General features: G+C 40.8%; 1 protein-coding gene across 5 annotated transcripts in view; it reads left to right on the plus strand.

Annotated features, from left to right (window-relative positions):
* Positions 1 to 25,947, plus strand: part of vti1a (vesicle transport through interaction with t-SNAREs 1A) — a 112,606-nt gene that overhangs the window by 33,825 nt on the left and 52,834 nt on the right. For all 5 annotated transcript variants that reach the window (XR_004654982.1, XM_034859818.1, XM_034859819.1 and 2 more), the window contains one exon: positions 639 to 723. Coding sequence is in view for 4 of the 5 variants with exons in the window: in XM_034859818.1 (XP_034715709.1) it covers positions 639 to 723 (85 nt within the window). In the remaining variant the exon portion in view is untranslated. The remainder of the gene's footprint in view (positions 1 to 638; positions 724 to 25,947) is intronic.

The following is a 25,947-nucleotide window of genomic DNA, read 5'->3' on the forward strand; positions in this document are numbered from 1 at the left end:
TGAGTAAACTGGGGGGGGGGGGGGGATGCAGTAACTCATACATCATGAATGAATGTATTGGTCCGCTAATGTGGATAAACAAGTAGAAAATGCATTTATTGGTTTTGTTTAGGATAGATTATTACATTTCACACCGATATAATGATGTTCATTTTATTTACATTCATGACACTGATAGACTTACTATCTACAATTGAGGGAGTAAATGTTGATTTAGTCTTACATTTGTCTTTCAGTTGGAAGCCCTCACCTGGAAAGGAGTTTTCTTTTAACTGGAAAGCTTTAAATGAAATTGCTGTGTGTGCAGCAGAAAACAGTGCTGTGAAACAATACCAGGATGCAACACACCTCAAAGTAGTGATTGTTTTTGTTTTTTTTATGTCCAAGATGAGGCAGCAGCACCTCGTACATTGTCAGCCTCAACATGCAAATGCTTGATATTCCATCAGCATATAACCCATTGTCATCCATGAAGGTTATTGCCAACCTGGCTGTATTATGTTGTTGCTGTGGTTGTGGTCTGTCTATTTAGGTGACAGTGTTGATGTGCTTCTTTGAAATGGGTCCCAGCACTCTCAGTACATTTCTTTTTGTTTTGTTTCTCTGGCTCTATTTTTTCCTTCTCTTATTTGTTGCAGAGAGCGCATCTGTTGGACAACACAGAGAAGCTGGAAAGGTCATCACGGAGACTGGAGGCCGGCTACCAGATAGCCGTAGAAACTGGTACGTATTTTGTTTTGGATTGGGTTGGGAGGGGGTGGGGGGGGGGTGTTCGGAGGGGGTTCAAGATAGTGGTGAGGATGAGTGAGCGACAGCAAATTGTCTTGCTCATATGAGAGGTGGGTGGATATGTGTGTTTGTGTGTGTTTGGAGGGGGCGGAGGGGATTTGAGGGGGGGGCGGTCGTAAAAAAACCTTTTTCCTTGACGCCTGATGACATTTTCGGGAGTACATCAAAGGCGAGCCAGGGAGGGAGAGAGATGTGTACAGGCAACAGATTGAGCGCCGCTTTTCCTTGCTCTGCTCCCGAAGAAAATTCGTGCATCGATACGGCTGTGTGTGTTGTGCATCTGTGTGTATTTATTTTTTATTTTTTTATACTCAAACAGACAGGGGGTCCATGAAAATAAACAACGTCAGCGGTTCCTCCTGAAGTTCTTAATTCAGGAGTGCAGAAGCAATAAAAAAACATAATATCACTTTCTAAATAAACCACCAAAAAAAACTCAAACTCCTCTTTTCCCTCATTATCAATGGTTTTTTTTTTCTTATCTTAAAATAGGAAAAAAGCTCATTGGGATCTTAAATAGATTTAACCAGTTAGCATTTTATTTTTGTTTTTTCTTCCTTCCTGACAGTCACCACATTATTGAGGCACAGTGTATTCCTCAGAGATGTATCAAAGCTCATTCTTGAAGTATCAACCAGCTTTCTGTGGCTTCCGTTGTAGTTTTGAAAAAGTTTGTCAATTTACACTATAATCGCGGGGTGGCTGGCGTGTGCGACATCGACAGATTTAATAATTCAAGTCAAGGAAGGTTCACACGCAGACCACCAGCTTTTGATGTTCTCTGTAACTGGCATTCATAAATACAATCTGCATTCTCTGCTTAAAAAATGTTGATTCAAATGCCTCAGATGATCCTGCCGTTATTCGATTTTCTTGACTGCGTCAAATTCTGCGACAGACGACAGATTTTTAATTCTTCCCAGTCGTATTTTTCACTTGAGTGGCTCGTTTTTTAATGTTTTGCCCCCCGCTAGGTTTGTCGTAAAGAAGTGGGCCATGGCTTAACAGTGTTCAGTACCTCCTGGGCCCGGTGGTTTCTCCTGCCGTAGTCGGCCACATGCCCCTTGACCCTGTGTCACCGGTGGCCCTCTCATCCACTATGTGTGCGGTTAGCTAAGAACAATGCTCGTTTATCCTGCCTTGGTCCCACACACTTGGCTTGGTCCACACCAGCTGGGGTGGTGTTTGTGGTTTTGGGAAGCTTCGCTCCACGTCTTTAATCCATGACCCCTTCCTTTACTCTGCTGTCGATACCAACACTCCGCTCAGATGCACAACCTGAAATGGCAATGTCCCCGGGTCAAACATGGAATACATCTGCACAAAGAACATTGAAACACAGGGAATATACACCCATCCACCAGACTAATTACTATATATGCCAATCTCTCAAATTCAACACACACACATACAGACACAGACACACACACACACACTGGACACAAACACACTGGACACAAACATCAGGTAGCCATATTTATCCATTGGTTTATAAAATTTGAAAGGGTTTGCCATCTGATCCAAAATTTAGTTTAGTCTTTAATTTAATGTTGTTCACCCATCTCAAGCTACATATTTACTCTTGTGGTTCCACAGAGGAAAATCACAACACTCGCCAGATATCTTCATGAAATCCTGCACTATTTTAGATCATAGTGCTGCCACAGTTCTGAGAGTTTTGAGACACAGTACACTAAGGATTGGGATGTGTTATTTGGCAAACACTACACTGTTTATTTTTACAGTTCAACAAAAGCTCAATTTATTGTAGTTCCTTCTCTTTCACATCAACAAATACAAAATAATGAAATAAAAAGAAGTGCACAACACTTTTTTCATGCACATTATGAAAATGACATTGGCAATTGTTGAAGGAATAAGCTTTGAGTTTTGAAACACAAAGGTGTGGCATCCATCCTCTAATAATTAGAGCGTTAAGTGTTTTCCCCAACAGATGCACTCTAGTTATATTGTAAATACTTTTCCTGCCACAAACCTCAACTCTCCTCATACATCCAAGCTGTACGTTTCACGAAGAACAGTTTAGCGTCGTTATTTTGCAGTAATTCAAAGTTGCATTCTCCATCCACAATGACATAGTAGCCCTTAAGAAGTGTCATTGACCAATGGTAGGAGTGGAACTAAAAGACATTTTATTTCAAAGAAATAGATCCTGAACAAAGAAATGGCGTAGAAACTCGGCTTTGCCCCCTTTTCTCTTCAGCGTTGACAATATATCTCTTAATGACCAGGAACAAAAAAGCCAGGATGCTTCTAGGTCACATTTAAGGGAAAAAAGAAGACTCTTAGTTCTAAGAAAAGATACATCTTCAAACAGTACCATTTTATCAAGATTTCAGCTTTTTTTTTTCTACCGTTCTCAATGTCTCCAGTGTATTTAGTGAAAAACAAAGGCCTGCCAAAAGCATTGAGAGCCCTCAGAGGGATATAGAGGAGACTCTTTGGACATGCAAAGCTATTTACCACACGCACCCTCAAGAACCAGGGTCCTCTGTTTGTCTCATAAATAAAGTATAGAACTTCATTAGTGAAGAGCACTGACTTAAAAGCCCAGGCATAGCAACAAACAGACATGGGGGCTAGCCCAGTTAAAGAGGGCCCTAAATAAAGAGGGAGGGCATGCAGTTAGCCAATTTACAGGCATTTGAGTCAAGGGCATTTGAAATGCCCAAATGTGGAGGCTTGACTGATGTTAAATCAAAGACATGCCAGATTTTAGTCCTTCCCTCCACAGAAAATATTTTAAATGATTTATGATTGCTAGTTTAGAACGAGATAGCATGTCAGATAAGACATCTGCAAGTTGCGATGACTAGCTGTTCCACCTTTTTTATTATCATTCATTGAAGAGGAGAGAGTTACATGCTGTACTGATCGACAGTTCATACAATGCATTGCAAATTATTTTTTTTGAAAAAAATGCTCCACTCCAATCGTTCTAGGACATGAATGGTAATTGTAAACTCAAATGTAAAGGTAAAGTTATGGGCTCATTGTAGCAACAATAGTTTAATGTGTGCTTGAAGCTTCTTTTGCATAGACATGACTAATGTTAATTTATTGCTATTCTACATTGTTAGTTCTCATTTTTAACATGAAATGTAAAGGCTTTTACTTTTTACAATTATGAATGAATGAATGCATCCCCGAGGCAACATTTAAAAATTGAACGACTTAGTAGATCAACCCGAAAATGTGGAGTCAGTTCACTTTGAAAATCCATCCCCTTTATACTTGTTCAGTTGACACAAATAACTTAGCAATGGCAGCAAAATGAGCTGCTGAAACAAAGACAGACACAGACAAAAGCATTGCTACTCTGCATTTTAAAGGTGGCCACCAAGAGGCTGAGAACACTTCTTAGGCGAGTGTTCTCGGTGTTTAGGGGCCTGTAATCAATCCTGCCAAATGAAAACAGCTCATTAGGGATTGATTTCAGTCCCGTTTAGATAAGCAGAGAGGGCCAGGGCCCTGCCCCCAGGGGCCCCAGCCTAGCCCAAAGTTCACGCCATGCCAGGTAGAGAGCAGCACCGCAGGCTATCAACTTTATTAGGATGGAGATAAGCTGATTAGACCTTGTCAATCAAAGGTGCCAGTGACTCAATCATGATCCAGGGGTCTTTTCTTTCTGTCGCTCCCTTTTTGTCTCGCTTCCCACTTTCACAATCTCCCTCTCTTTTTTGTGATAAATCATTGAAGCGACCAACAAAGTGGCAGCCATCACTGGGCTAAGCTAAGCAGCCCTGCAGTTGTCACCAAGGCAGACGCGTGGGGACCCTGTGATGATGTGACGACTATATTAAAGAGTACATCAATTTGTTTTAGAGCAGTTTGATTTTCATCTGCAGTGGTATTAAAAGAGGGGGGGGGGGGGGGGGGGGGGGGAAAGAGAGGAGGGTGAGCATGTCGGTGTCATCGAACATGACTCCAGTGGCAGAGCAAGGGGTGCTGGGACAGCAAGAAATAAATAGATAAATGACAGAGTGACGAGAAATAAATAAATATTTTTTTGTAAACATAAAAAAAAAAATGTTCATGGCTGTCTTTGAAGCGGAGTGTGGCTTTGAGTCTTGCTGAGAGTCCACGGGCGCTGGAGTGGCCCAGTAAAACAGCGCACGTTTGTCCCGACCCTCTATCTCTCCCCCTCCATCTTCGTCTCCTTCTCTGTTTCTCTCCCACTCGCTTTATTTTTTCCCTGTTCCCTCTAAAGATCAGTCTCAATGATTCTTTTGGTGCTGGGCCACCAAAGTGGTGCTCTTTTCTCAAATCCATAAGCAAACACTTAGCAAATGACATAATCGGTTACATTTATGAAGCGCGAGTGATATTTTAAGCAGAGGCTATAATTAGCTCTTGAAAAATTTTATATCATTCTATAGTATTTATTATATTTGGTAAATCCTGAAGAATATATATTTTATAGATTACGTAATTGTGTTAATACAACATATGTTTTTACAAATTAATATCCTTACACATTTCTTTTGGGTAACTAGTGTTGCCTTTTCTCTTTTTTTTTAAGCAACGTGTTTCCCTGTTTTTTTTTTATTCCCATACTTTTAAACAGATTCATTTAAGTTTACACTATTATTTTTTATGACCGGCTAATACACCACAGTTTAATACTAAGGATTTTTTTTACTCACTACATGAATGATGAGAATTACATATAGTATATATTCAATGTACATCTTATTCTTTGCAACATGTAGCTGAATCTTTCCTCACTTCTATTTTTAGTTTATTCTCTCTTTTCTACAATGTAGTTTTAATATTTTAAGAATTTGTTTATTAAAGTGGATTTCCTTTAGGTTTAGTCTGATGAATCACTTTTTTGTTGACTGATTCAATCAGCATGTTGTAATGTGTTAAAAAAAGAATATTAAGTTATTAATTGTTTGATTAATGAAGCTCAGAGCTATGACTTAAATATTCCACGGCTTGGGTTAGCAGTTGAGGAAAAAAAGAGGCCTTTTTATCAAATTTATTTTAAAGGGAAAGTATGGTTTTTCAAATAAAATAATTATTAAAAAAGCTCCCAAAATTTCACTTGGAACCACATTTCCTTAACATATATGCTATAACGTATAACATCTTGCTTTCAGAAAATCTAGCCGCGGGTGAGCTGTTTATCGGTAAACCCCCGGTGGATGAAAGGCATAGCAATAATGATTTTTTTCTCTCCTAATCGGACCTTGTCAGCAAGGCGTCTTATCGTGGAGAGGAAAATGACACCGATCCTATCGAAGAGCCTGGAGTCCGAGTCGGCGGCGTGTGTCCCCCCCAATCATGGCCGGCCGTGGCCCAGCCATATCTAGCGCCGCCACAAACGGCGAGCGACGTTTTTTTCATGTGGACTTCAAAAACGTTGCGAGTCATTAAAATTGCACCCGCGTTCGGCAGCGGGGATCAGCCGCTGTGGAGCGAAAATGGGATGTGGGAAGAGGAGACTCGCTAAATGTGTTAATTCCATCCTCACATGTTTAAGGCTTAATTTTAATCTGTTTGAGGAAGGGGGAGGGGTGGGGGGACGATTGGAAAGCGGGGCGGGAGGGGCGACGAGAAAGCCTCACACTGCAATAAATCGCCATTATCTTTGACACCCTAGGACTCAGCTGTTCCAGGGATTTAGGGGTCCACTGGCAACAGTGAATATCGTAGGGCATGAAAACACTGTTTACGCTTGAACTGCGGTAGCTAAGGTGCAATCACCAGTTTCAGGCTGCACAGACAAAAGGCCTAACGCGCACAATGGCCAGCTAGCATACGTACCCTCAATGGAAGAGCTGAACCAACAGACTTGAGTGTGTTTGTGTGTGTGCGCCTGTTTCCCTGTGTGTGAGCGGGTACGTCTGTATTTGCCTGTGCATCGACAGGTGTTGTCACAAACATCCAAATCTTAGCTTAAGTGGAGTGGCACTAGAAAGATGGCAATAAGTGACATGTTTGTGTAGAATTAAAAGAACCTTACACCAAAGACTGAAAAATCCCCCAACTACTACAACAACTACTTGCCTCCTTGTGTCACTCGGTTGGGTCTGCACAAAGTGTTAGCTAGCATTAATAAAATTAGTTGAAAATCTAATAATTAGACCTTTAGTCGGTTATTAGCTTCAACAAGGCTCTCAACATAATGAGACTATTGGAAGTAATGATCTGACTAGAGAGCTCATTGGAGCTTTTAGGCTCAGTAGAACATGAGGCAACATTGCTAAGAAAATTGTTGGTTTCCCATTTTGAAATTTACTTACATTGTTAAATAAAATCTAAACATTTTGTGAGATTATTTTTTAATTCAAGCAAGAATTTGGCACATATTTAATCAAACATTTAAATATGTAAGATGGGTCTTAAATCCATAACTCTGCACATTCACATTATTCACTTCATTTTGATGGTATGGATTAAAAAAAACTAATATTAACGCAGCTATACTATTTATATTAACTCAAATATACTATTTACTAAAGTATTGAGCCGGCGACATTAGCATTGTTAACTGAACACATGCAACCCATCAAGCAGACTATGAAGGATGTCCCAAACCAAGGTACATTCAGCATTTTTTGTTTTATCTCACTCTACTACACCACAGATAAATACTAAATATACTATATAATACTAAATAATAAAAACATATTGCTGAATTCAGCATTTAATAATGCACAGTGTCAGTTAGGTAATACCCTTAAAAATTGAGTCATTTCGGCTCAGTTTATAAATTGGTCCATATTCTAGATCAAACTTCCTCCAAATCATTTATTGATATAATCAAATCCTTATCTCCAGATACGAAACACTCTCCAATTGCTAGATAGTGGTATGCCACTAAATCTTAAAAGACACCTTTGTCCCAACCTTAAATCAGATTTTCTTTTCTATTTATAGGTTGCAATAACTAAAAAGAGACCCCCCTGCCTTCTTGCATGCAGAAGAAAAAAGTGTAGCATTGACCTCTGGTTGACACGTAGACAACTCAGTGAGGGAGGGGGAAAGCAGCAGAACGCGCGACAGAGAGGAGAGAGCTAAGACAACAACTGTGAAGAGCCGCATAGGGTTAAAGAAAAACTGTTTCAGAAGGAAATGGGAGACAAAAGTGAGGACTTGGAGACCCCATGGGCGCTTTAAAGAACCGCTACAGCTGAGGCGCTGAAATATTAAAAACGGAAGGGAGAACCAAAAAAAAGTATTTTTAAATAAAGCAAAGGAGTAGCAGTGAGAGAATTGTGCCACCTTGTCACCCGAGGACATTTATCAGCAATATTAATTTGGTGATGCCAATGACGCACTGGATGACAAGATGATTGATGTCAGTTAAAACCCTAAAAGGAGTAAAAAAAAAAAAAACACTGAGGAGATATTAATCTGAGTAAGTGTGGATAAGCTGCTGTATAGGAACAAGAGATAGAGATGTTGGGAAGTAGATGACCATAAATTTAAATAAAATGATTTTACATGTTTCATTTGTTCGCAATAACAAAATCCCCTGGCTTTTATTTGACCAGCAACCTCCCTTACATGTGCTCTCATTTACATTGTAGTAAAGTAAAAAAAACAAAACAAAGAAGCCAGCTGCTACAAAGCACTTGAGTAATGACAACCGAGTCAAACTACCATTAACAGTGTGTCTTCATAGGGAGTCTTCTGGCAGACTTAAATGGGCATATTTAGCAAGAAAATTGGGGAATACAGTGATATTACTGCTTTTTAACATTTTCATTGTTCTTTGCTTGTAGTTATGTAAAAGGGTAATTTAACAGCTAACAATTTTTATTTTAAATTTAGCTACATACTTGTGATGGCATCTGTAGTAATATCTTATTTACATATGTTTTAAATAGATCACTACAACTATGTTTATTGCATTTAATTATTTACTGAAAACATTTATCACAGATTGTTGTTTAGAACCAATATGTAATTTAACTGACTGTCAGCCATTATAAACATTTCCAGGTAAGGAAGACCTTCCTAATACTGACCCTAATAGCACAACAAGGAACTCAAAACTTGAAATTGTTTGGAAAATATAAAACGATCTTAATCACCATTAAAGTGCAGTTGAAATTGTTTCAAATTTAGTAGTAAGCATAAAGTTGCTAAGAGTAGCTTGCTGACTGTTGATGCCATTTTAATGTAAGTAGTCTGCCATCATTCATTAAATAAGTTACTTTGCAAACTTTATTTTTTACTGTAACCGTAAAATAAAAAATGCTCCTCACATGTAATAAGTAAAACAAGAAAAACAAATAAGAAATACTTTTTCTAAACTTAAAAAGTCATAAATATTCTGCTCTTTCAGTTTTCTCTTACTTGTTGTCACTTTTAACAGTAAATACAACTTTTGTTCATACAGTTACACCAAATCCAAGTTTGTGAAGCTGTAAATGTATTATTTCCAAAATTAGTTTTTATTTTGTCCCCTCAAAAAGTAATTAATGACTTTTGCATTTGCAGCAATTAGCTTATCATAAACAAAATCAATTGATGTGCCAGTGTTAACAATGTATTTATTTATTTATTTTATTTTTTAGGATAAGCGTGTGCACTCGCTCTGTGTTTCTCATATTCCCATCACTCTCATACCATATTTGAAATGCAGACTGGAAAGATACGAACAATCTTATGTAATAAAAGTTACATCAAATTTATTATGAAAGGTTCCCGGAACTATTTATTCTTCTAGAATTTGTTTGTTAAATAATAGATACAATTTTTACACCTGTGGACATTTTGTTGATTACTGCAATAGATGATAGTGGTAACAATAGTCACATCACATCTGTTAATGTGTTTTATGTGATAAGATGACTGGTCTTGAGCATCCCAAGGTCTGTGAGGGAACAACCCAACAACAATGACTTCTTTTTAGCTTAAGATTGTGTTGCTGTTGCTTTGTTGTCAGAGTCTTTTAGTGAATGCTCTGTGTGTCACTTCTCCTATAGTAACACAGATGTTTTTTTCAGCAGCACTGATAGAGACCCCGTAGCCTCACATCTGCAAACTGCTATGTGGCACTGTTTGTGTTACAATAAGCAAGGTTTGTACTCTTAGATTTAAATTCCTTGGTTTCAAAACTAATAGAAAAAGTATGATAGCTGAAACAGTATGTGATGGTTCTAGCCATGGGGAAAATATTTGATCGTGAGTTAGGAAACCATATAGAGCTAAATGCAGTCATTAGCTCAGTATTAATCTGCATCTTCTGTAGACGTTCCCCAAGCGTCCCACCATGCAAGACACACAATTATACTGTACAAACACACTGAAGCACATTAGCCATCTCCGTCTGTCCTTGCTCTTCTTTTCCTCAATGGTAGCCCCAAGGAGCACACCCCCTTCCCCCGTCAAAGGAGCTTCCTCCTTGGCTGTCCTGTGCCCATCAGACAGGGTGCCCGCTCGTTTAAGACACCCAGGGAACATGAAACAGAGCCAGGCCGAGATGTCAGCTGGTTGCCCCATCTGCCAGTCAGTGGGATGGTAAAGCTTTTGTCCTGGGGGGTAACCTTAGGAGTGCTCTGTGTGCCGCTCAAGTGTGTTGGTGCGCATGGATTTGTGCACGTTACTTTGGGACAGGAGATTCTGCATCACAGTTTTGAGCAAAGCTAGCCACAAACAACATGCTGATATTGTCCTTTTTTCATTTTTGTGTGCACATACAGGACTTTCCACATTTGGACCAAAATGACCAACATTTTAATTTGGATTCTTTGTTGTCAGATCAGGGTGAAATAACTGCTGTGTTTATCACAACATTTTTGAATAGCAGAGATTTCAAGGGAATAAAATGTGTAGGTCTCAAAGAATTGTCCTCGGTTGGATTGAAGTTAATTGGTCTCATTTCAGATCTGCTGACTTCTTATGGATGCACTCATCAGAATCTTAAATTGCCGAGAACTTGTCTCTATCCTTTCCCTGTTCCCCTGTTAAATAACATAACCTTGACAGTACAAACAGTTTGACTTCCATATAAATATAGTGGATGGAGGCTGGCCTGCTGGTTGAAATAAAGCACAATTCCACTCATGCATTCTATCGTTCTGTAGATAGGCCGCGCCCTTGAGCTGCTTTAGGAGGGAGGAGCTGCTTGTTTTCACTCTGTAAGAAGGTGCTGAAAGGGGGCCTCTGCATGCATGAATGCACGCACATAATCCTCTCTGTGAGCCCAAGAGTTCCTAAAAAGAAAATGCACGCAGACAGCATGAACTTATTTGTGTGTGTGTGCGTGTGCCTGTGCGTGTGTGTGTGTGTGTGTTTTCTAGTCATACTGTATGTCTAGTAATATTTGGATTTTGCACATGCTTTGCACCTCAGTTGTTTTAGGCTCCGTTAAAAATGATATTCATAACAACAAAGTCATCCCTTTCCTAAGCTGTAATCATTTTTAGTCAACTTTGACTGTTGACTGCCATGTAGAAAGCTTACCATAAGTGGTCTACGTAGTCCCCAATGCCCACATCAGTCAGTCTCACCGCATGATGTATGTACTGTAGTGGTAGTCCTGAAGGGCTGATGTATGCACAGCTCTGTACCGGCAAGTCCTCCTTGAGCACATCTATGATCTTGGGTTACTCAATCATCAATCAAGGCCAACTGCAGCGTACTGTACTGTCGCCCATCTTTTAAAGCTCAGTTGTGAAGGACTGGCTAAGATGGCCTAAGGGACACTTTCCTTGGTCTGGCCCATCTCAGGTTTGATGTGAATATGTGCGTAGTTATGACTACACACAGAACAGAGTTGTCAGATTGATGTAGACTTGTTTAATGTTTGGTGAAGGCCACCTGATAGTAGGAATGCGATTTATAGTATGTTCTTCTTAGAATTTAAAAACTTTCAATTTTATATCTAACATTTTAGATGAATTATTTTCTTGCTACATTGTGAATTATTTAAATCAACATTTAAGTCAAATTAGATACAAGTGGGGCACATTCCACTATTTGTCACCTCATACCAGTCATACAAATGTCTTCATTACTATAAGAATAGGTAATTGTCTGTTTTAGAGAAGTAAACTTTTTCCACAACATTTTTGCAGACAATGCATTGATCAAATGTTATTGCCAAATTTACCTCATCTAGAAAGCTTACTTGAAAAATGCAAAGCCTCAGTTTCAGACAATATGGACAGAAGGAAATGACAAAGAAGGCAGTGCAAGAAAACAGTGCCAGAGAATCAAAAAGAAATATAAAGTGCATTTACTCTCTCCACAAACCTACTCAGAATCCATTATATTATCCAGAATGGACATTCAGAACCATACGATGTTGCATTGATAGAGTTTCATGCCAATTTTCCTGTGTGCTTGAAGTGAGCTATTGTGCTATTTTAATGAGCTGTTTAGGCTAGTGGTTGGTTGCATTTGGGCTGTATCAACCACCTCAATGAATAATTGTTATTGCCTCTTAAAGGCCAGATGTATGGAATTCATGCAAATTCAGAGCAATGGGATAATATGTGTGAGAGTGTGTCCTAGAATAATTGTATTCCAGATGTCCTTCTTTTATGTCAACCACACACACACACACACACACACACACACACACACACACACACACACACACACACACACACACACACACACACACACACACACACACACAAAGGACAGAACAGATGATGGTGATGATGATTAAGATCTTAAGCATATGGAGCTACTCTGTTGGTTTAGTGTATGTGTGTGTGTGTGGTTCTGGCATTTTTTTGAACATTTCTGCTCCTTCAGTCTTCTGTGACAGGTTCACCCATGTCTCCTGGGGTAGCCTTCACTCCCAATTTAGACGCAAGCGTGACAGTGACAGCAATGGCTCCGGCACCCTACCTTTGCAATATGACTACAGTTAACTTAACAAGTCTCAAAATGTGAGCTCCATCTTTGATGTAACTGATTTGAGTGGTTTCTTCTTACACAGAAGTTGAAATGTTTGGTACATCTGTCAAGATGATCTTTAGAGGAATGCAGGTCATTTCTGTTGCGTTTTAAACAAAAAGAAGTCATTATATTTTATCATATTTCACATAATCTGCACTGTGTTGGTTGTGCTTGAATGTATCATAAAAATGTGATTCCTCTGCCTCTGTATGACAGCTACAGTATGACCCTTTAGAACAGGCCTAATCATCAGGATGGATATGTGTAGCCACAGTGTACTCAGGTCTCCAAACAGGAGCAGAGCAGCAGCACAGGAGTACAATCCATCTGCTCAAGCCTGCTTGTACAGTGAAGTTAAATATCAACATTGGACCTTTCGTGGGCCGGGCTATTGAGCAAATGTGGGCGTTTTTGTTGGGGCTTTTGTTGATAAGATTCAAGTACAGTGTATCTTTGAGTTTGTTCTCATCTTTGATCCTTTTACTGCTTCTGCAACACTTTAAGCTTGGATGTTGCTGAACCATTTCACTGAAATTAGCACATTATGTGCACTACAAAAAACACAAGAATTGCATTAAACTGATTTATATTGTCAAAAACAAAGAATTTAGGTTGAAAATCTGCCATTTTTCAGCGAAGTAAACTCAAATAAATGAAACAAGAATAAATCAATATTGTTTTATTAATTGAAAGTTTTTGAGTCGTTTTAATTTGTCCAATGCCAAAACGGATATTGTTTCCCTGTCAGCCATGCACACAAAGCCCTTTAAATATCAAATTTCAGTGAACTGAATATGTGTGTTTGTGTGTGTGCGCGCATGTCATCATGTGTGCCTGTGTTTGTGGGGGGGGGGGGGGGGGGGGGGGGGGGGGGATGAAGTTGTGTTGAGTGACAAGGGCATGCGTCTTGAGCCACCTGGATTTATTTGGGCCAAACAAGAGGGGCCCATGTCTGTCTGGGCAATGGGGCCTCACAGAGCCACGAACAGAAGGTGCCTCCTCACAACTCGCACCTGAGCTACTCCCAGCCTGGGACCAACCTCTCTCTCTATCGCTCGCTCCATCCATACTGCCTCTTCTCTCTTTTTCTTTCACTACCCTCTGTATCCTCTCCACTTCTCTCCCAGGCCATGGCCTGGCCTACTTTTACCTCTCCCACTCTGGACCCTTTGATGTCGACTATGTTGGCCCTTTTCACAGATCATGTGTACGTTTGGAAATGGCCCCTTTGCTCAATCCTCAGTCTGTTTATGAATATACATTTCACAGACAGGATATGTAGGTAATGGTCTACAAAGAGAAGCATCCTCTCTTATGAATGAGCTGTGCTTACCACAGTAAATGATGCTAAGGTTCGCAGTGAAAACCACTCTTCCATTTACTTGATTCTCTTATTTCTTTTTGAGTCACTGCTGAGTTTGTTTCCTTTTGTTGTTGATTTTTTTCCATTCTCCCAACTCAGTTCCTGGAAAAAAATAAGCTTTGTTCAGGGAGGAAATGTGTGTTTGCTTGTCTGTTCGAATCTTTTTCATTTAGTCTTGAAGTGACAGGGTGTGAAGCTGGGTAGGCGGGTGCATCTCAGAAGTCAAAAGCACAAACACTAACAATACACCAAGTTGGCTGCTTTATTTTTGATGATAAAATCAACTCAAAAACAATACAATTCATATTTCTGTGGTCAGTTTGGCTTTGGTTCTGTGTTTTGACCATTTATCAGCTGTAGTTACAACCTTCTCTGGACTGGCCAGTTTTACAATAAAAACAAATTTACACTGAATTTTTGTAAACCTTTTATGATGATCACTTTGCTTTTTGGGAAAAAAGACCAGCACACAACAACTGTTGAGCCTATGAGGTAAAAGGCTGCTAATTGGTGTCCCAATTACAAGCTCCTCTGGACAAACACATAGATATAGCACTTGTTGCCTTAGTTTCCTACGGGAAGGTTTATACTGGCTTGGTGTCTTTATTGGTCAACACTAACACCTAATTGATCCAAACCGGTCTTAGAAGGTGAGACAGGACGTGGCCGGTTATTGTAACTAGTGGCATGGGAATCCTGGCAACTATTGGGACATTGTGGATGTCTCAGATTTAATGATGTCAATAGAAAGTTCTGCCCTCACACTGCAACATTGGGGTAATTAAGCAATCGGTCTCCTTGAGTTCTTACAGGTGTAAAGGTTGAAACCTAAATCCAGATGTTTAAATTGATATGACGAGATTGGTAAAGCAACTTTTATGTACAACTTAGAGGTCATCATTCAATTATTGTCCACTTCCCATATTAATGATCTGTAATGAATATTGGTTCAGTCAAATGCAATTAAAGAAAATTGATCAAAACCCACAAATTAAGTTCTTAAATGTCAAATAGTGTCGTCAAGATCTGGGAGAGGGAGGAGCTCCCCTCAGAGCTCCAGGATTCAATTCAATTCAATTTTTGCCCAGATTGTTACCAAATTCAAGAAAGGGGACAAGGCAGAATAGGCAAACTGCAGGGGCATCTCACTTTTGTCAACCACAGACAAAGTCCTTCCTTGTGTCCTCATCAACCGCCTGCTGCCAGTATCTGAGGAGGTACTCCTTGAATCACAGGGTGGCTTCCGTCCATCCAGGGAAACAACTGATCTTTTCTACTCGTCAACTACAAGAAAAGTGTCGGGAAAAAGTACTACCGCTGTACTTGGCATTTATAGAATTGAAAAAAGTCTTTGACTCTGTGGATTGTCAGACATTGTGGAGCATACTATTAAGGTATGTACTGAGGCTACTGCATGATGGCGTATCAGCCACACCGCTCAGCCACAGTGGCTCTGAACCTGGGCCATTTACTGTAGAAATTGGGGTTAAACAGGGATGTATCATGGCACCCACCCTATTTGCCACGTATTTGCCTAAATTGGTTCAAAGCCAAGAGCAAGGTCAAGAATTCCACCATCAGGAAGCTGCAATACGCCAATGATAACGCCATTGCAGCACACTCCCCTGAAGACCTCCAGGGCATCCTAAATGCCTTTGCCAAGGCATAAAGAGCCCTGGGGTAGGCCTTGAACATCAAGCAAACAACCACCACCCAACCAGCCATCACTGTAGCCCATCATCAAAGTGGGTACCACCACCACTCTGGAAAGCGTGGACCACTTCCCCTATCTTGGAAACATTCTCTCTTCCAAAGCCGATAAAGACTGAGTTTGACCTTTGCCTGAGCTGTGCCAGTTAAGCCTATGCCGAAACCTGAGGGCTGGAACCAAGCTCCTGGTTTACAGAGCTGTGATTCTCCCAACCCCGCTGTATGGAGTCCTGGACCACCTACAGCAGACACCTGAGAGCCCTGGAACTATTCTATCAAAGAGCCTTAAGAAAAATCTTGAGCATCAACATGGAAGACAGACGTACAAACTGTAGCCTTATGAAGGAATTGAATATAGTGAAAACCCAGCATCCCTACCATCATAATGGAGCACCAACTCTGATGCACAGGCCATGTCATCCGCATGCCCAACAACTGTCTCCCTAAGCAGAACCTGTACTCCCAGTTAAAAGAAAGACAGCGAGTCCCTGGTGGGCTAATCAAGACCAACCTGAAAAAGTTTAACATCACGTCCGGAGACTGGGAGGATCTCATGTTGAACATGGACTACTGGAGAAAAGCATTGCCGGAAGGTGCAGCACACCACAAAAAAGAACTCCGCCTTGCCGCAGAGGCAAAGCGGCAACACCGCAGGGACAAACGAAGAAAGGCTCCACCATCACACACCATCTCCACCTTCCAGTGCCCACATGCAGCAGAATCTGTGGATCACGGATTAGCCCCCAACAGAGAGGACAGTCTAACTCATCTTGAGTGACCGCTGAAGATGTGTGTGTGTGTGTGTGTGTGTGTGTGTGTGTGTGTGTGTGTGTGTGTGTGTGATCACACGCCATCCAAACAACAAAATGAAATAGCTAAAACAGTGCAAATCTCAACAAAAAAAATCAATAGCCTTACAGCTTCTTAGCATCACTCTGATCAATATGCATGCAATCAAGTTTTTGCCAACATCACCTCCACCACTATGCCCATCGATTGAGTCGATTGATCCTGGTGCTCAACCTCCTTTTAGGAAAAGAAGGTATTTTAGCACCGGAGACCCCATCTGGTCATCTTTGTGAACTTTGACCTTTATGTTAATCCTCAAACTAAATTGGAACCTATACAGTCTGACCTGGAATTGTCCCAGGGGTTTATACTCAAGCAGTGGGGTGCCTAAACACACTTTAAATCTCAGACCAATGTGCCTTACTGAGGCCTGGGCTCAAAATTTGAGGATTGTGGCACATAGGCTTGGCTCATTTGTGTGATTTGGAAATAAGGAGTTTCAGTTTGATATGTAACTTTGGTGCAAGTTTGTTTAAACACTCAATTGAAAAATTGGTTGAACATGACAGATAAGATCAGGAGCAAAAGACGTGAAGACGGAGCAGGACAGGGAGAGAGCGAGAGTGATGGAGGGTCAATGAGGGTGTGGGGTCTAGTGGGAGATTGGCGTTCATTGAGGCTTCCCACTGATGTGCCGCCAGGCCCTTTGAAGAGATTATTAACACATTTTGATTACTGTGGTCCAGTTGTCACAGAAAATATAACCTCCATCAGGACTATAAAATGGACGGCCCTTTTCTTCTCTAGCCTCCCTCATGTTGTTGCTCCCTTCACTTTCCGCAGTCCCTCACATTGCCCTGGTCTGGCCTGACTCAAAGCAATCCACTAATTACAGTCTCAGACATCTTGAAGACTGGACTAACACACGATTAGCCTGATAGAGCAAAGACAGCCTCTTCCACACACACACACACACACACACACACACACACACACACACACTCACACACACACACACTGCGGAAAAAAGAATTTGCCAGGTAATGGTAATAACTCTCTTTAATCAAGCCAATGTTATTGAAACACTATCAAGAGGTTATTGTCAATTACACAACTATCATTAACCTGTTTTTGTCTATGAGAAGACTATTGTCCTAATCTCAGAATCTCATGACGTTGGAACACACAAACACAAAATTACGTATACATTAAAATACAAATACATACATGCGAATTATAATAGTATCAATATGAATGTGTATTTACGTTCATGTAACTTTTCTTTGAATTCAGTCTTTGCCAATTAGAGAAACACTCCCTCATTTAGTATTCTAGTCTGATGCTACGTGTCAGGATCATTTGAGGCATTTAAAAATGCATGCGGTCCAGGTGAGTTGACCGAGCCCCAATGTGACCTGGGAGACGTTTGTGTGGCGTCTCAGGAGAGGCTGTGTCCAGCGTAGGGCAGGAGAAGGGACCGTGCTTAATAATAGAGCCACAGCATCAAAGGCTGTAGACTGCTGCTGGCTGACATGGCATACATCATGAAACCTGTGTATGTCTGTGTGTCTGTATGTCTGTTTTTCTGTGTTTGCCGAGTTCTTTTTGTCACAGCTCTTTAATTTTGTAATAATGACATAGAGCTGTTTTCTGGCATGTAACATGTGGGTCCAGTTATGTGTACCTATAATAGTTGTGTGATAAGCTTTGTATCAATAAGTGGCATGTATACAGGATATATAGCATAAATGGTGTTTGTCTGTGTGTACATTATGTGTTTAAAATAGGGCCCTCACTAGGTGGTGTGGCTCCCTGGGAAGGCTAGCGTAGCTGCAAGCGCTAGAGGACTCATTGACTTTCTAATGATTAGTGGTCAGGCCCCCAGCCCGTGCAAGTACCAGGGGTTTGGCCTAGCCGCGGCTGCTAGCCTCTGGCCACCACCGTGCACCACTATCGACTCACCCCTAGCCCCCTCTCTCTATGGCCTGCTGGCGATGTGTCAAAACCCATTAACACAGAGTTCCGCAACAATATAGAGGGATCATTTTAGGTTTATCTGTCTTGCTCTACTCCTACTGCTCCACAGCCGTATCGTCTCTCTCCCCCCTCATTCATTCTCTTACCATCTCCTCATCCTCCTCCGCCCTGCTAAAATGAAGAGAGAAACAAAGAGAAAAAGGAGTAACCTTTGACAGGAGTTGTTCCAGTTGTGGTATGTATGGCTGTGTATTGATCTGCATTGGCTTTAGGAACTATAGAGAAGAGAGTCAGCAAGTTGCCGCTGCTTTCAAGTCCCACACATTTTTTTCTGGGGAAAGACAAGGAAGTTTCAGATGCATATTGACCTCCTTAGGTCCCATAAGCAATGGAGATTTGTTTAGAGAAAGGAATGGGTTGTTGTAACATGTATATGTGTAAGAAAGAAGTTGAGCAGTGTATAATCCCATATGTAATATTCTATCATGTTAATTTCCGTTTGTGTGTGTATCTTTGTGTGTCTGTGTTTTGAGAGAAAAAGGGAGAGTGCGTGTTGTTGAACTCCGTTGTATTGTGTATTATGTATAATGTTCTTTCGACTCTTCTTGTTGAGTTGACCTCTTGACACACTTGTTTGTTTCTTTCAAGTTATTGACCGACCCTGCCAGTTTATCCAGACAACTATTTTAGTGAGTGAAACTTCTTTATTTTTTAAAAAGCCAAGCAAGGGTTTAAATTAAAATAGATCTACACACACACACGTGCATGTGCGCACACACACACACAAGTGGGCGCACACACACACACACACACACACACACACACACACACAGACTGACACTCAGCTCAGCGAGACAGCATCCTTCTAACCCAGCACATCTTTTTCCGATAAGCTTGATCTCCCAAGAGACAAATGCCTGTCAAAGCCTTGTCCAAACAATGAGAAATCTGTGGAAACCCCCCCCCAAAAAAAAATACTTCTCCATCACTGTTCATCAATCCATCTAGTTGTGAAATTATTATTTATTTATGGAACTTTAAAGCGCGTTATTTGAATAATGCGGGGTATGACGAAGGGGGAGCTTTACAGAGACAACAAAATGACAACCACACCAAAACCACCCGAGGGCACATGCCAACACATCGCATCAGTGTCATCCTTTCTCGCTTTGCCCCCGTGGGCTTAATGCTCAGCAGGTAGCCGCACACGCGCACACACACACACACACACACACACACAAACAATTGCCATATAATTTTCTAAAACATAACATAACCTTATGAATTTGCTTTATTTTATAGGCACACTAAACACACACACAGCCAACAGTTTTTTGGTATCAAAATATACACTCTACACACACACACACAGTGGAAAAATAATTTGCCAGGTAATGGTAATAACTCACTTAAATCAAGCCAATGTTATTGTAACACTATCAAGAGGTAATTGTAAATTACTCAACCATCGTTACCAGTTATTATCTAGGAGAAGACTATTGTCCTAATCACATAATCTCATGACGTTGGAACACACAAACACACAATTACTTATACATTGAAATACAAATACTGTATATACATGCAATTTTAGGTTCCATGAGCTCTCTCTCTCTCTCTCACACACACACACACACACACACACACACACACCACACACCCTCAGGCCTTGGAGACGGCAGCAGTAGCATCAGCAGTCTGATAGATGGATCCTGTCTCCTTGTGATCTCCACTTGTCAGACAAGTGTCACAAAAAGCCCAAACACAAATGAAAAACACAGGTGTAGGGCACATGTCAACCTGATAGGACCTTGCAGATGCCTCCCCATCCATCAGCAGCTAAGATGATCATCCATCGACTTGGAATGAGGGTGTAAACATGTGCCTGTCATAGTGTTTGGGCTATTGATGTATCTGGTTTGCAGACTCATGGGTTGAACAGTTGTTTGGTTTATAGTGCTGTTATCATCAGCTTTGTTGTCACTAGCAAGGGCATTAATAGATCAGTGGCGAAGCAACCATCCACCATCACCATCCCCTACAACCAGACACGCACATACACTGTTGTGTACTTAAATACCTTACTCATGCATGATCCAACAATAACTTTTTCTTCCAGTTGTGGATCCTTACCCCACACCTGGCAACTGAACACCTGAATGTCACAGACAAACCACAAAAACATCCAACCTGTCCAACAATACAACACAGCACCTTACTCCCTCGTACTTGCCAGACAGGAACAGCCCAAACCAGACCACAACAAAAACGAGGTAGAACCCACCTTTTGTTTACTATTCTCAAAGGTGGATCATGGGCCAGGCCTGGTAAGGGATTGTGACAGAGGTGATGTCTAAATTAATCATTCATGCTCTTTCACATGGGCTACAGTAACAGCCTTGTAATATTAATGACAGCTGCAGAATAAATTTGATTCCCTTTTCTCTCTGATTATAATCCACAGGCACACACACACACACACACACACACACACACACACACACACACACACACAGACACACACACACATGTTTATTTATGCCCTGGAGATGAGGTACAGGGTCAGTATCAGGAGTTTGTCTGTACACACACACACACACACACACACACTCCTTCCCTCTCCCTCTTGCCAGTTGCACTTGTGTACCACCTCATTGTTTTGGAATATGTACATATTTTTCACGTGTGGTGGGTGAGTGGGCTATACATTATACATTATACATTACCGTATATGCTTGTACAGTCTAGGTGTGATTTACTGTATGAATACTGTGCAACTCAAGGATTTTGTTTGTTATTTTAATTAGGTGATTTTTTCAGTACTTATTTTTAAGAACACGAGCTGAGTGAAGAAAAAAGAAAGTAGGATGCGTTGCGGTTTTCCTACCTCTAGGTGGAAATTCAATTCATTGTCTTGTGATAATCTGACTTGCAAACTGAGACATGCCTCTGTTCAGGTCATGCCACTTTTGGATTTAGTAACTCCACTATTTGGGTCTTTTTGGAACATTGTCAGTTTTATAGTAGTAAAACAACTCTCCACAAATGCTTTAAGTAGTTTAAGCTGCCTGGTCAAATCATAAATATCACTGAATATTTACTATATGTGTATAAAATTAAGTTTTCTGCGTAGTATAGGTAAAAGTCAGCAATCAAATTGACCCATTCCTTGGCTGTGGCCACTTGACAACTCTGCACCAGAGTGAAGGTTGTCTTGTCATAAAATGTCTCTAGATTTTGTTTTTCCCTATCTCAGACATCATTGCTGTAAGCCTAACTCGCAGCAACATAACCTGGGCTTGGTGCACAGATAACTATCAGCTGTTTATGTCTCAACATGTCAGTAGAGATCTCTGTCTTTCTCTGTCACCTCCTTATATCTCTCCTTCCCTCTGTTCGCCCCTTGCTTCCTCTTCTGTAATGAGGAATACAGAACAAGTCAACGGCATAAGAACCCAAGCTACCTCTTAAAAAAAGCTTATACACAAATCCAAGTTTTTCACAGTTTCTGGTGAAAATAAAAACACTGACGGCAGCTTCACGAAAAATATTTTAGACAGAATATTTCTGGCCTGTTAGGTCAATATGTCTCACAAAAGGTTTCAGTTGAGTTGAGCTTTCCTTTAGTTTTACAGGTCGGTCTTGCAGTACATTTCTCTTATCACTAACTTTACTTTGCTTGTAGGCTTGCTTTTATTCCTGTTGTTGTATATTCAGCCCTTGTTTGGACAGTTGAACAAGTGATGGGCCTTATTGCTCATCATTCAGTTGTCATCTCCTCTCAGGAGACAGGCTCTTGTGAGCAAAACTCGTCTGTCATCTCCCAAAATTTGCTAATTTAAATTCATCAAGACGAGCTAATGCTGTTGTCAGGGCAGTCTTCTCACACGCTGTCCGTGTATCAAAGATTATATTTAGCTATTTTTAGAGAGTTTCTTTGTCTAAAAAGAATGCCTTTTCTTTTTTTTTAGGACCATAACTGATTTGAGGTATTTGGCGTCAATCCCTGTGGGTTAATTTTCCATTTCTCTCTTTTGTTCGAGACACCAAAGGTATTCAAACTGATTTAAATTGGTTTCTAACCCACTGCAGGTGCTTCTCTTTATGACACCATATGGACATTGATTTTTAGCTTGCAAGACTATCAGGTAATTTCAGGCTAATCTATTTAAGAAAATGTTCTGGCATTGATGTGTGTATTATATTATGTCATGTGTGTTTATGATCGTGTTAAGGCTGTGTATAACTAAGATGTTGTTTTACTGCTTTCCTGTCTGTTTTGCTTGTGTTTAGCCTCGTCTGGCTCTGCCACAATGTGCTTGCCACTGTGACATGACAGTGGCCGCAACTTCATGCTCTGTTTGAGGTAGAAAATATCAGTCAAGAGATGTTTTCTTTCTTTTTTCTGTGCAAGCAAGCATCCACACATTTTCCCATGTCAGATGGAGTGTATGCGAGTATTCTGCACATGAATATTTGTGCGTTGATGTGTGTATTTGTACATTTGTGTGTGTGATCCTAATGATGCCTTCCTCCTCTACTCTATTGGGCTGTCAGCACAATGCTGGTGACTGTCACACACACCGGCCCCCCTCCAAATCGTGCTAAGATAGGTCATTTTTCAGTGTCAGGACAGACGATTCACGTTGGCACCAGATAGATCCAGGAGACGTTGGACTCATTATTCTCTGTTTGCATATGTCTGCTTCGTGCCGAAATACAAGTCGACGTGTACAGGAGGCTTGAGCTGAAAACCTATAGCACTTCTCAGTGCTTTGTTACCATTAGCCTAATCAAACTGTATTGCTACGCATCTTGAGTGCGGTACAAGTGTGAAAGAACCACACAGCCCTTCACACAAATCATTAGCTGTAGCTTGTTGATTTCTTTTCTGTTGTGTTGTTTTAGGGAGTCTTAATAAAGGAATCTGACAGAAATTTTAAAAGAAAACTATACCCTGTAAACAAATACAACAGTCTTAGTTTTTCACAGTGTGGGAGACAAATGGAAAGGATAAATGAATAAGTGGTTGATTTCGGGGAAAGATTTCATGTCATGCTTCAACTTATGTGTACTTAATATATTTCTGTCTTCCTCCATTCTTTCTTCTTATACATTGTTTTATTTAGGTCAGTTTATGTGTTCCTTACCGAAATACCATTACTGTTAATCCATTTCTCTCATCTAACATCACTCACTTTTGTGGGCCTTCCTCACTCTTTCTCTCCTCCCTCCCTTTGGACAGGGTGGGTAACAGTGTGGGTAGACATGTGGCAATGTGGGGTAGGTGGAGGTCAAGGCCTGTGCCCCAGGAGTGTGGTATTTTAATCTGGGCTATTTGTAATGACAGGCCTCCTATAAGCAGAGAGGAGTGGCAGGTTGAGAGGCTCTGACAGGTTCTTATCGCTGTCAGGAGAAGTAGCTGAAGAATGTGCCAGCTACACCCCCTCCCATTGCTGTCCTCTCCCTTAGCTGTTGTTCTTGGCTCTCTTTCTCTCTTTCTTATACCTCTTTAAGGTGAGTGAAGTATTTTTGCCGCCCCCTATTTTGTTTTCTCTTCCGCCTTTTTTCTTTTTTTTTGGATGGCATCCAACAGCCACTACTTGCTAGTGTAATTCCTTTCTCTTTCCTCCCCTTCCTATCCGTTTCCCCTCCAACTCCTCTTTTCCACTGCGGTGGACAGTTCTTGACTATCCTTGGGCATTAAGACTCAACCTGTCTCAGTGTGTCCCATGGTCATTGGCATCAAGCTGGTTATGTGTCTCAGCCACATTAGCCAATAGATGATAAATATAAGGAAAAGTTGTATTACTGTGAAAATATGAAGATATGTGCAATACAATGAAATCAATACAGCTTTACAAGAATGAAAGCAAACAAATCTAACCAGACAATAATGTTAAAATCCTCCCACAGTTGGTTAAGAAACTTAAGGAACAACTTGATTCTAACTCTGTGACAGTGTGTCCTCTGTACTGCTCTATTGTTACTGGGTTCATGTTGTATTTGACCTATTTGACTCACCACTCTGTGGAGCTATTTTCAATGAGAGTGCAATTGTAGATACTTATTTTGAAGATCCCTACTCTCTCTCTTTTTTTATCTTCTTTTTAACACTTTCCTGGTTTTGCGTTTCGTAATAGTGTTGCTAAAGAAAAGGTTACATATACATAGTCTGTCACGCAATACAAAAAAAACACCTGCTCAAGGACTCAACCATCAGAAAACAAAAAGAAGTAAAAAGAAAAAAGAAAAACAAGATGGCTAAAAGAACTACTCAGGTTCAACACAAACTTTCTGGTCCGCCTCTCTTTTCTTTTGGCACAGGACAAGGGTGGCCAGGCTTTGCCCAGGTGCCGTCTGTGCCATTGGCGCTAAAGCGAGAAGAAGCTGGCACACTGTGGGCATGGCTGCGGCCCCTTCTTCCTCAAAGGCTTGCCTCGTCTCCCTTCTTTCCCCTCATGGTCCCTGCTGCTCCATAGCCCAGGGAGCTCATTAGGCCAGACTTCCTCTTCATTTAATCCATTTTTCATAGCCTAAAAAACAGTCCCTGATCTTAAAAATCCTGGCTAATTTAAGCCTGAATGTTGGGGAAAGGACTTAAAAATATCATTAAAAAGGAGGCCTGTGCATGATTTTTCACATTTCTGATGTCAAAATTAAATGTTGTTATAGAGCTATAGCGCTATGGCCAAAATGACATGATGCAGGACCAGCACTAATTTGAACAGTTCTTGAACAGAGTTTTAGACCCCAATAGGAAGCATCCTATTCCATGCACTTCCTCGCCTGTTATCTGTTGGTCTTGGGAGAGACCAATGTGTTAACTTGGCCTAATGAAAACATTGGTAATAACATGCTCCCTCTCCGTGTTCCTTTAATTATGTATCTCCGACTGGATACCAGAAGGCCCCTGTAGGCGCCCAGCCCCACTTATTGTAGAAGTGAAGTTTGGGTCCGGGTCTCTGATCCGGGTAGGGAGGATCTGTACAGAGAAACCAACATTCTCTGCCTTAAACTCCCTTGCTCTCTCTCCAACTTCATGATATTCCTATCGTTCTCAGTTATTATTGATGAAGAAAAACTTTATAGAAATATAGCTTTTTTTTCTTAAACACATGACAAAGTATTATTATTCCCAGTGTTTTTGGAGATACTACTATACATGAGATAATTCTCAGTCACTGAGTTTGCCTCATGCTTTCATACCTTTCACATTATATCCACATAAACACCATTAAAGTTTAAATCCTCAAAAGTTGTCCAAGGCTTGTCCTTTATCTCTTTCTACGAGGACAAAGCTTTTTTTCTTCCCTCTTCCAGGAAACCATCACAGCATTAATATACCTCCCAGGTATAAAGTGTTGATGAGTGCCTGTCTCCTCAGGCTGACACTTATTTCACCAAAGGTCTTGGAGCGGGGG

Source organism: Etheostoma cragini, chromosome 21, assembly GCF_013103735.1.
Source record: "Etheostoma cragini isolate CJK2018 chromosome 21, CSU_Ecrag_1.0, whole genome shotgun sequence".
NCBI classification, from domain to species: domain Eukaryota; kingdom Metazoa; phylum Chordata; class Actinopteri; order Perciformes; family Percidae; genus Etheostoma; species Etheostoma cragini.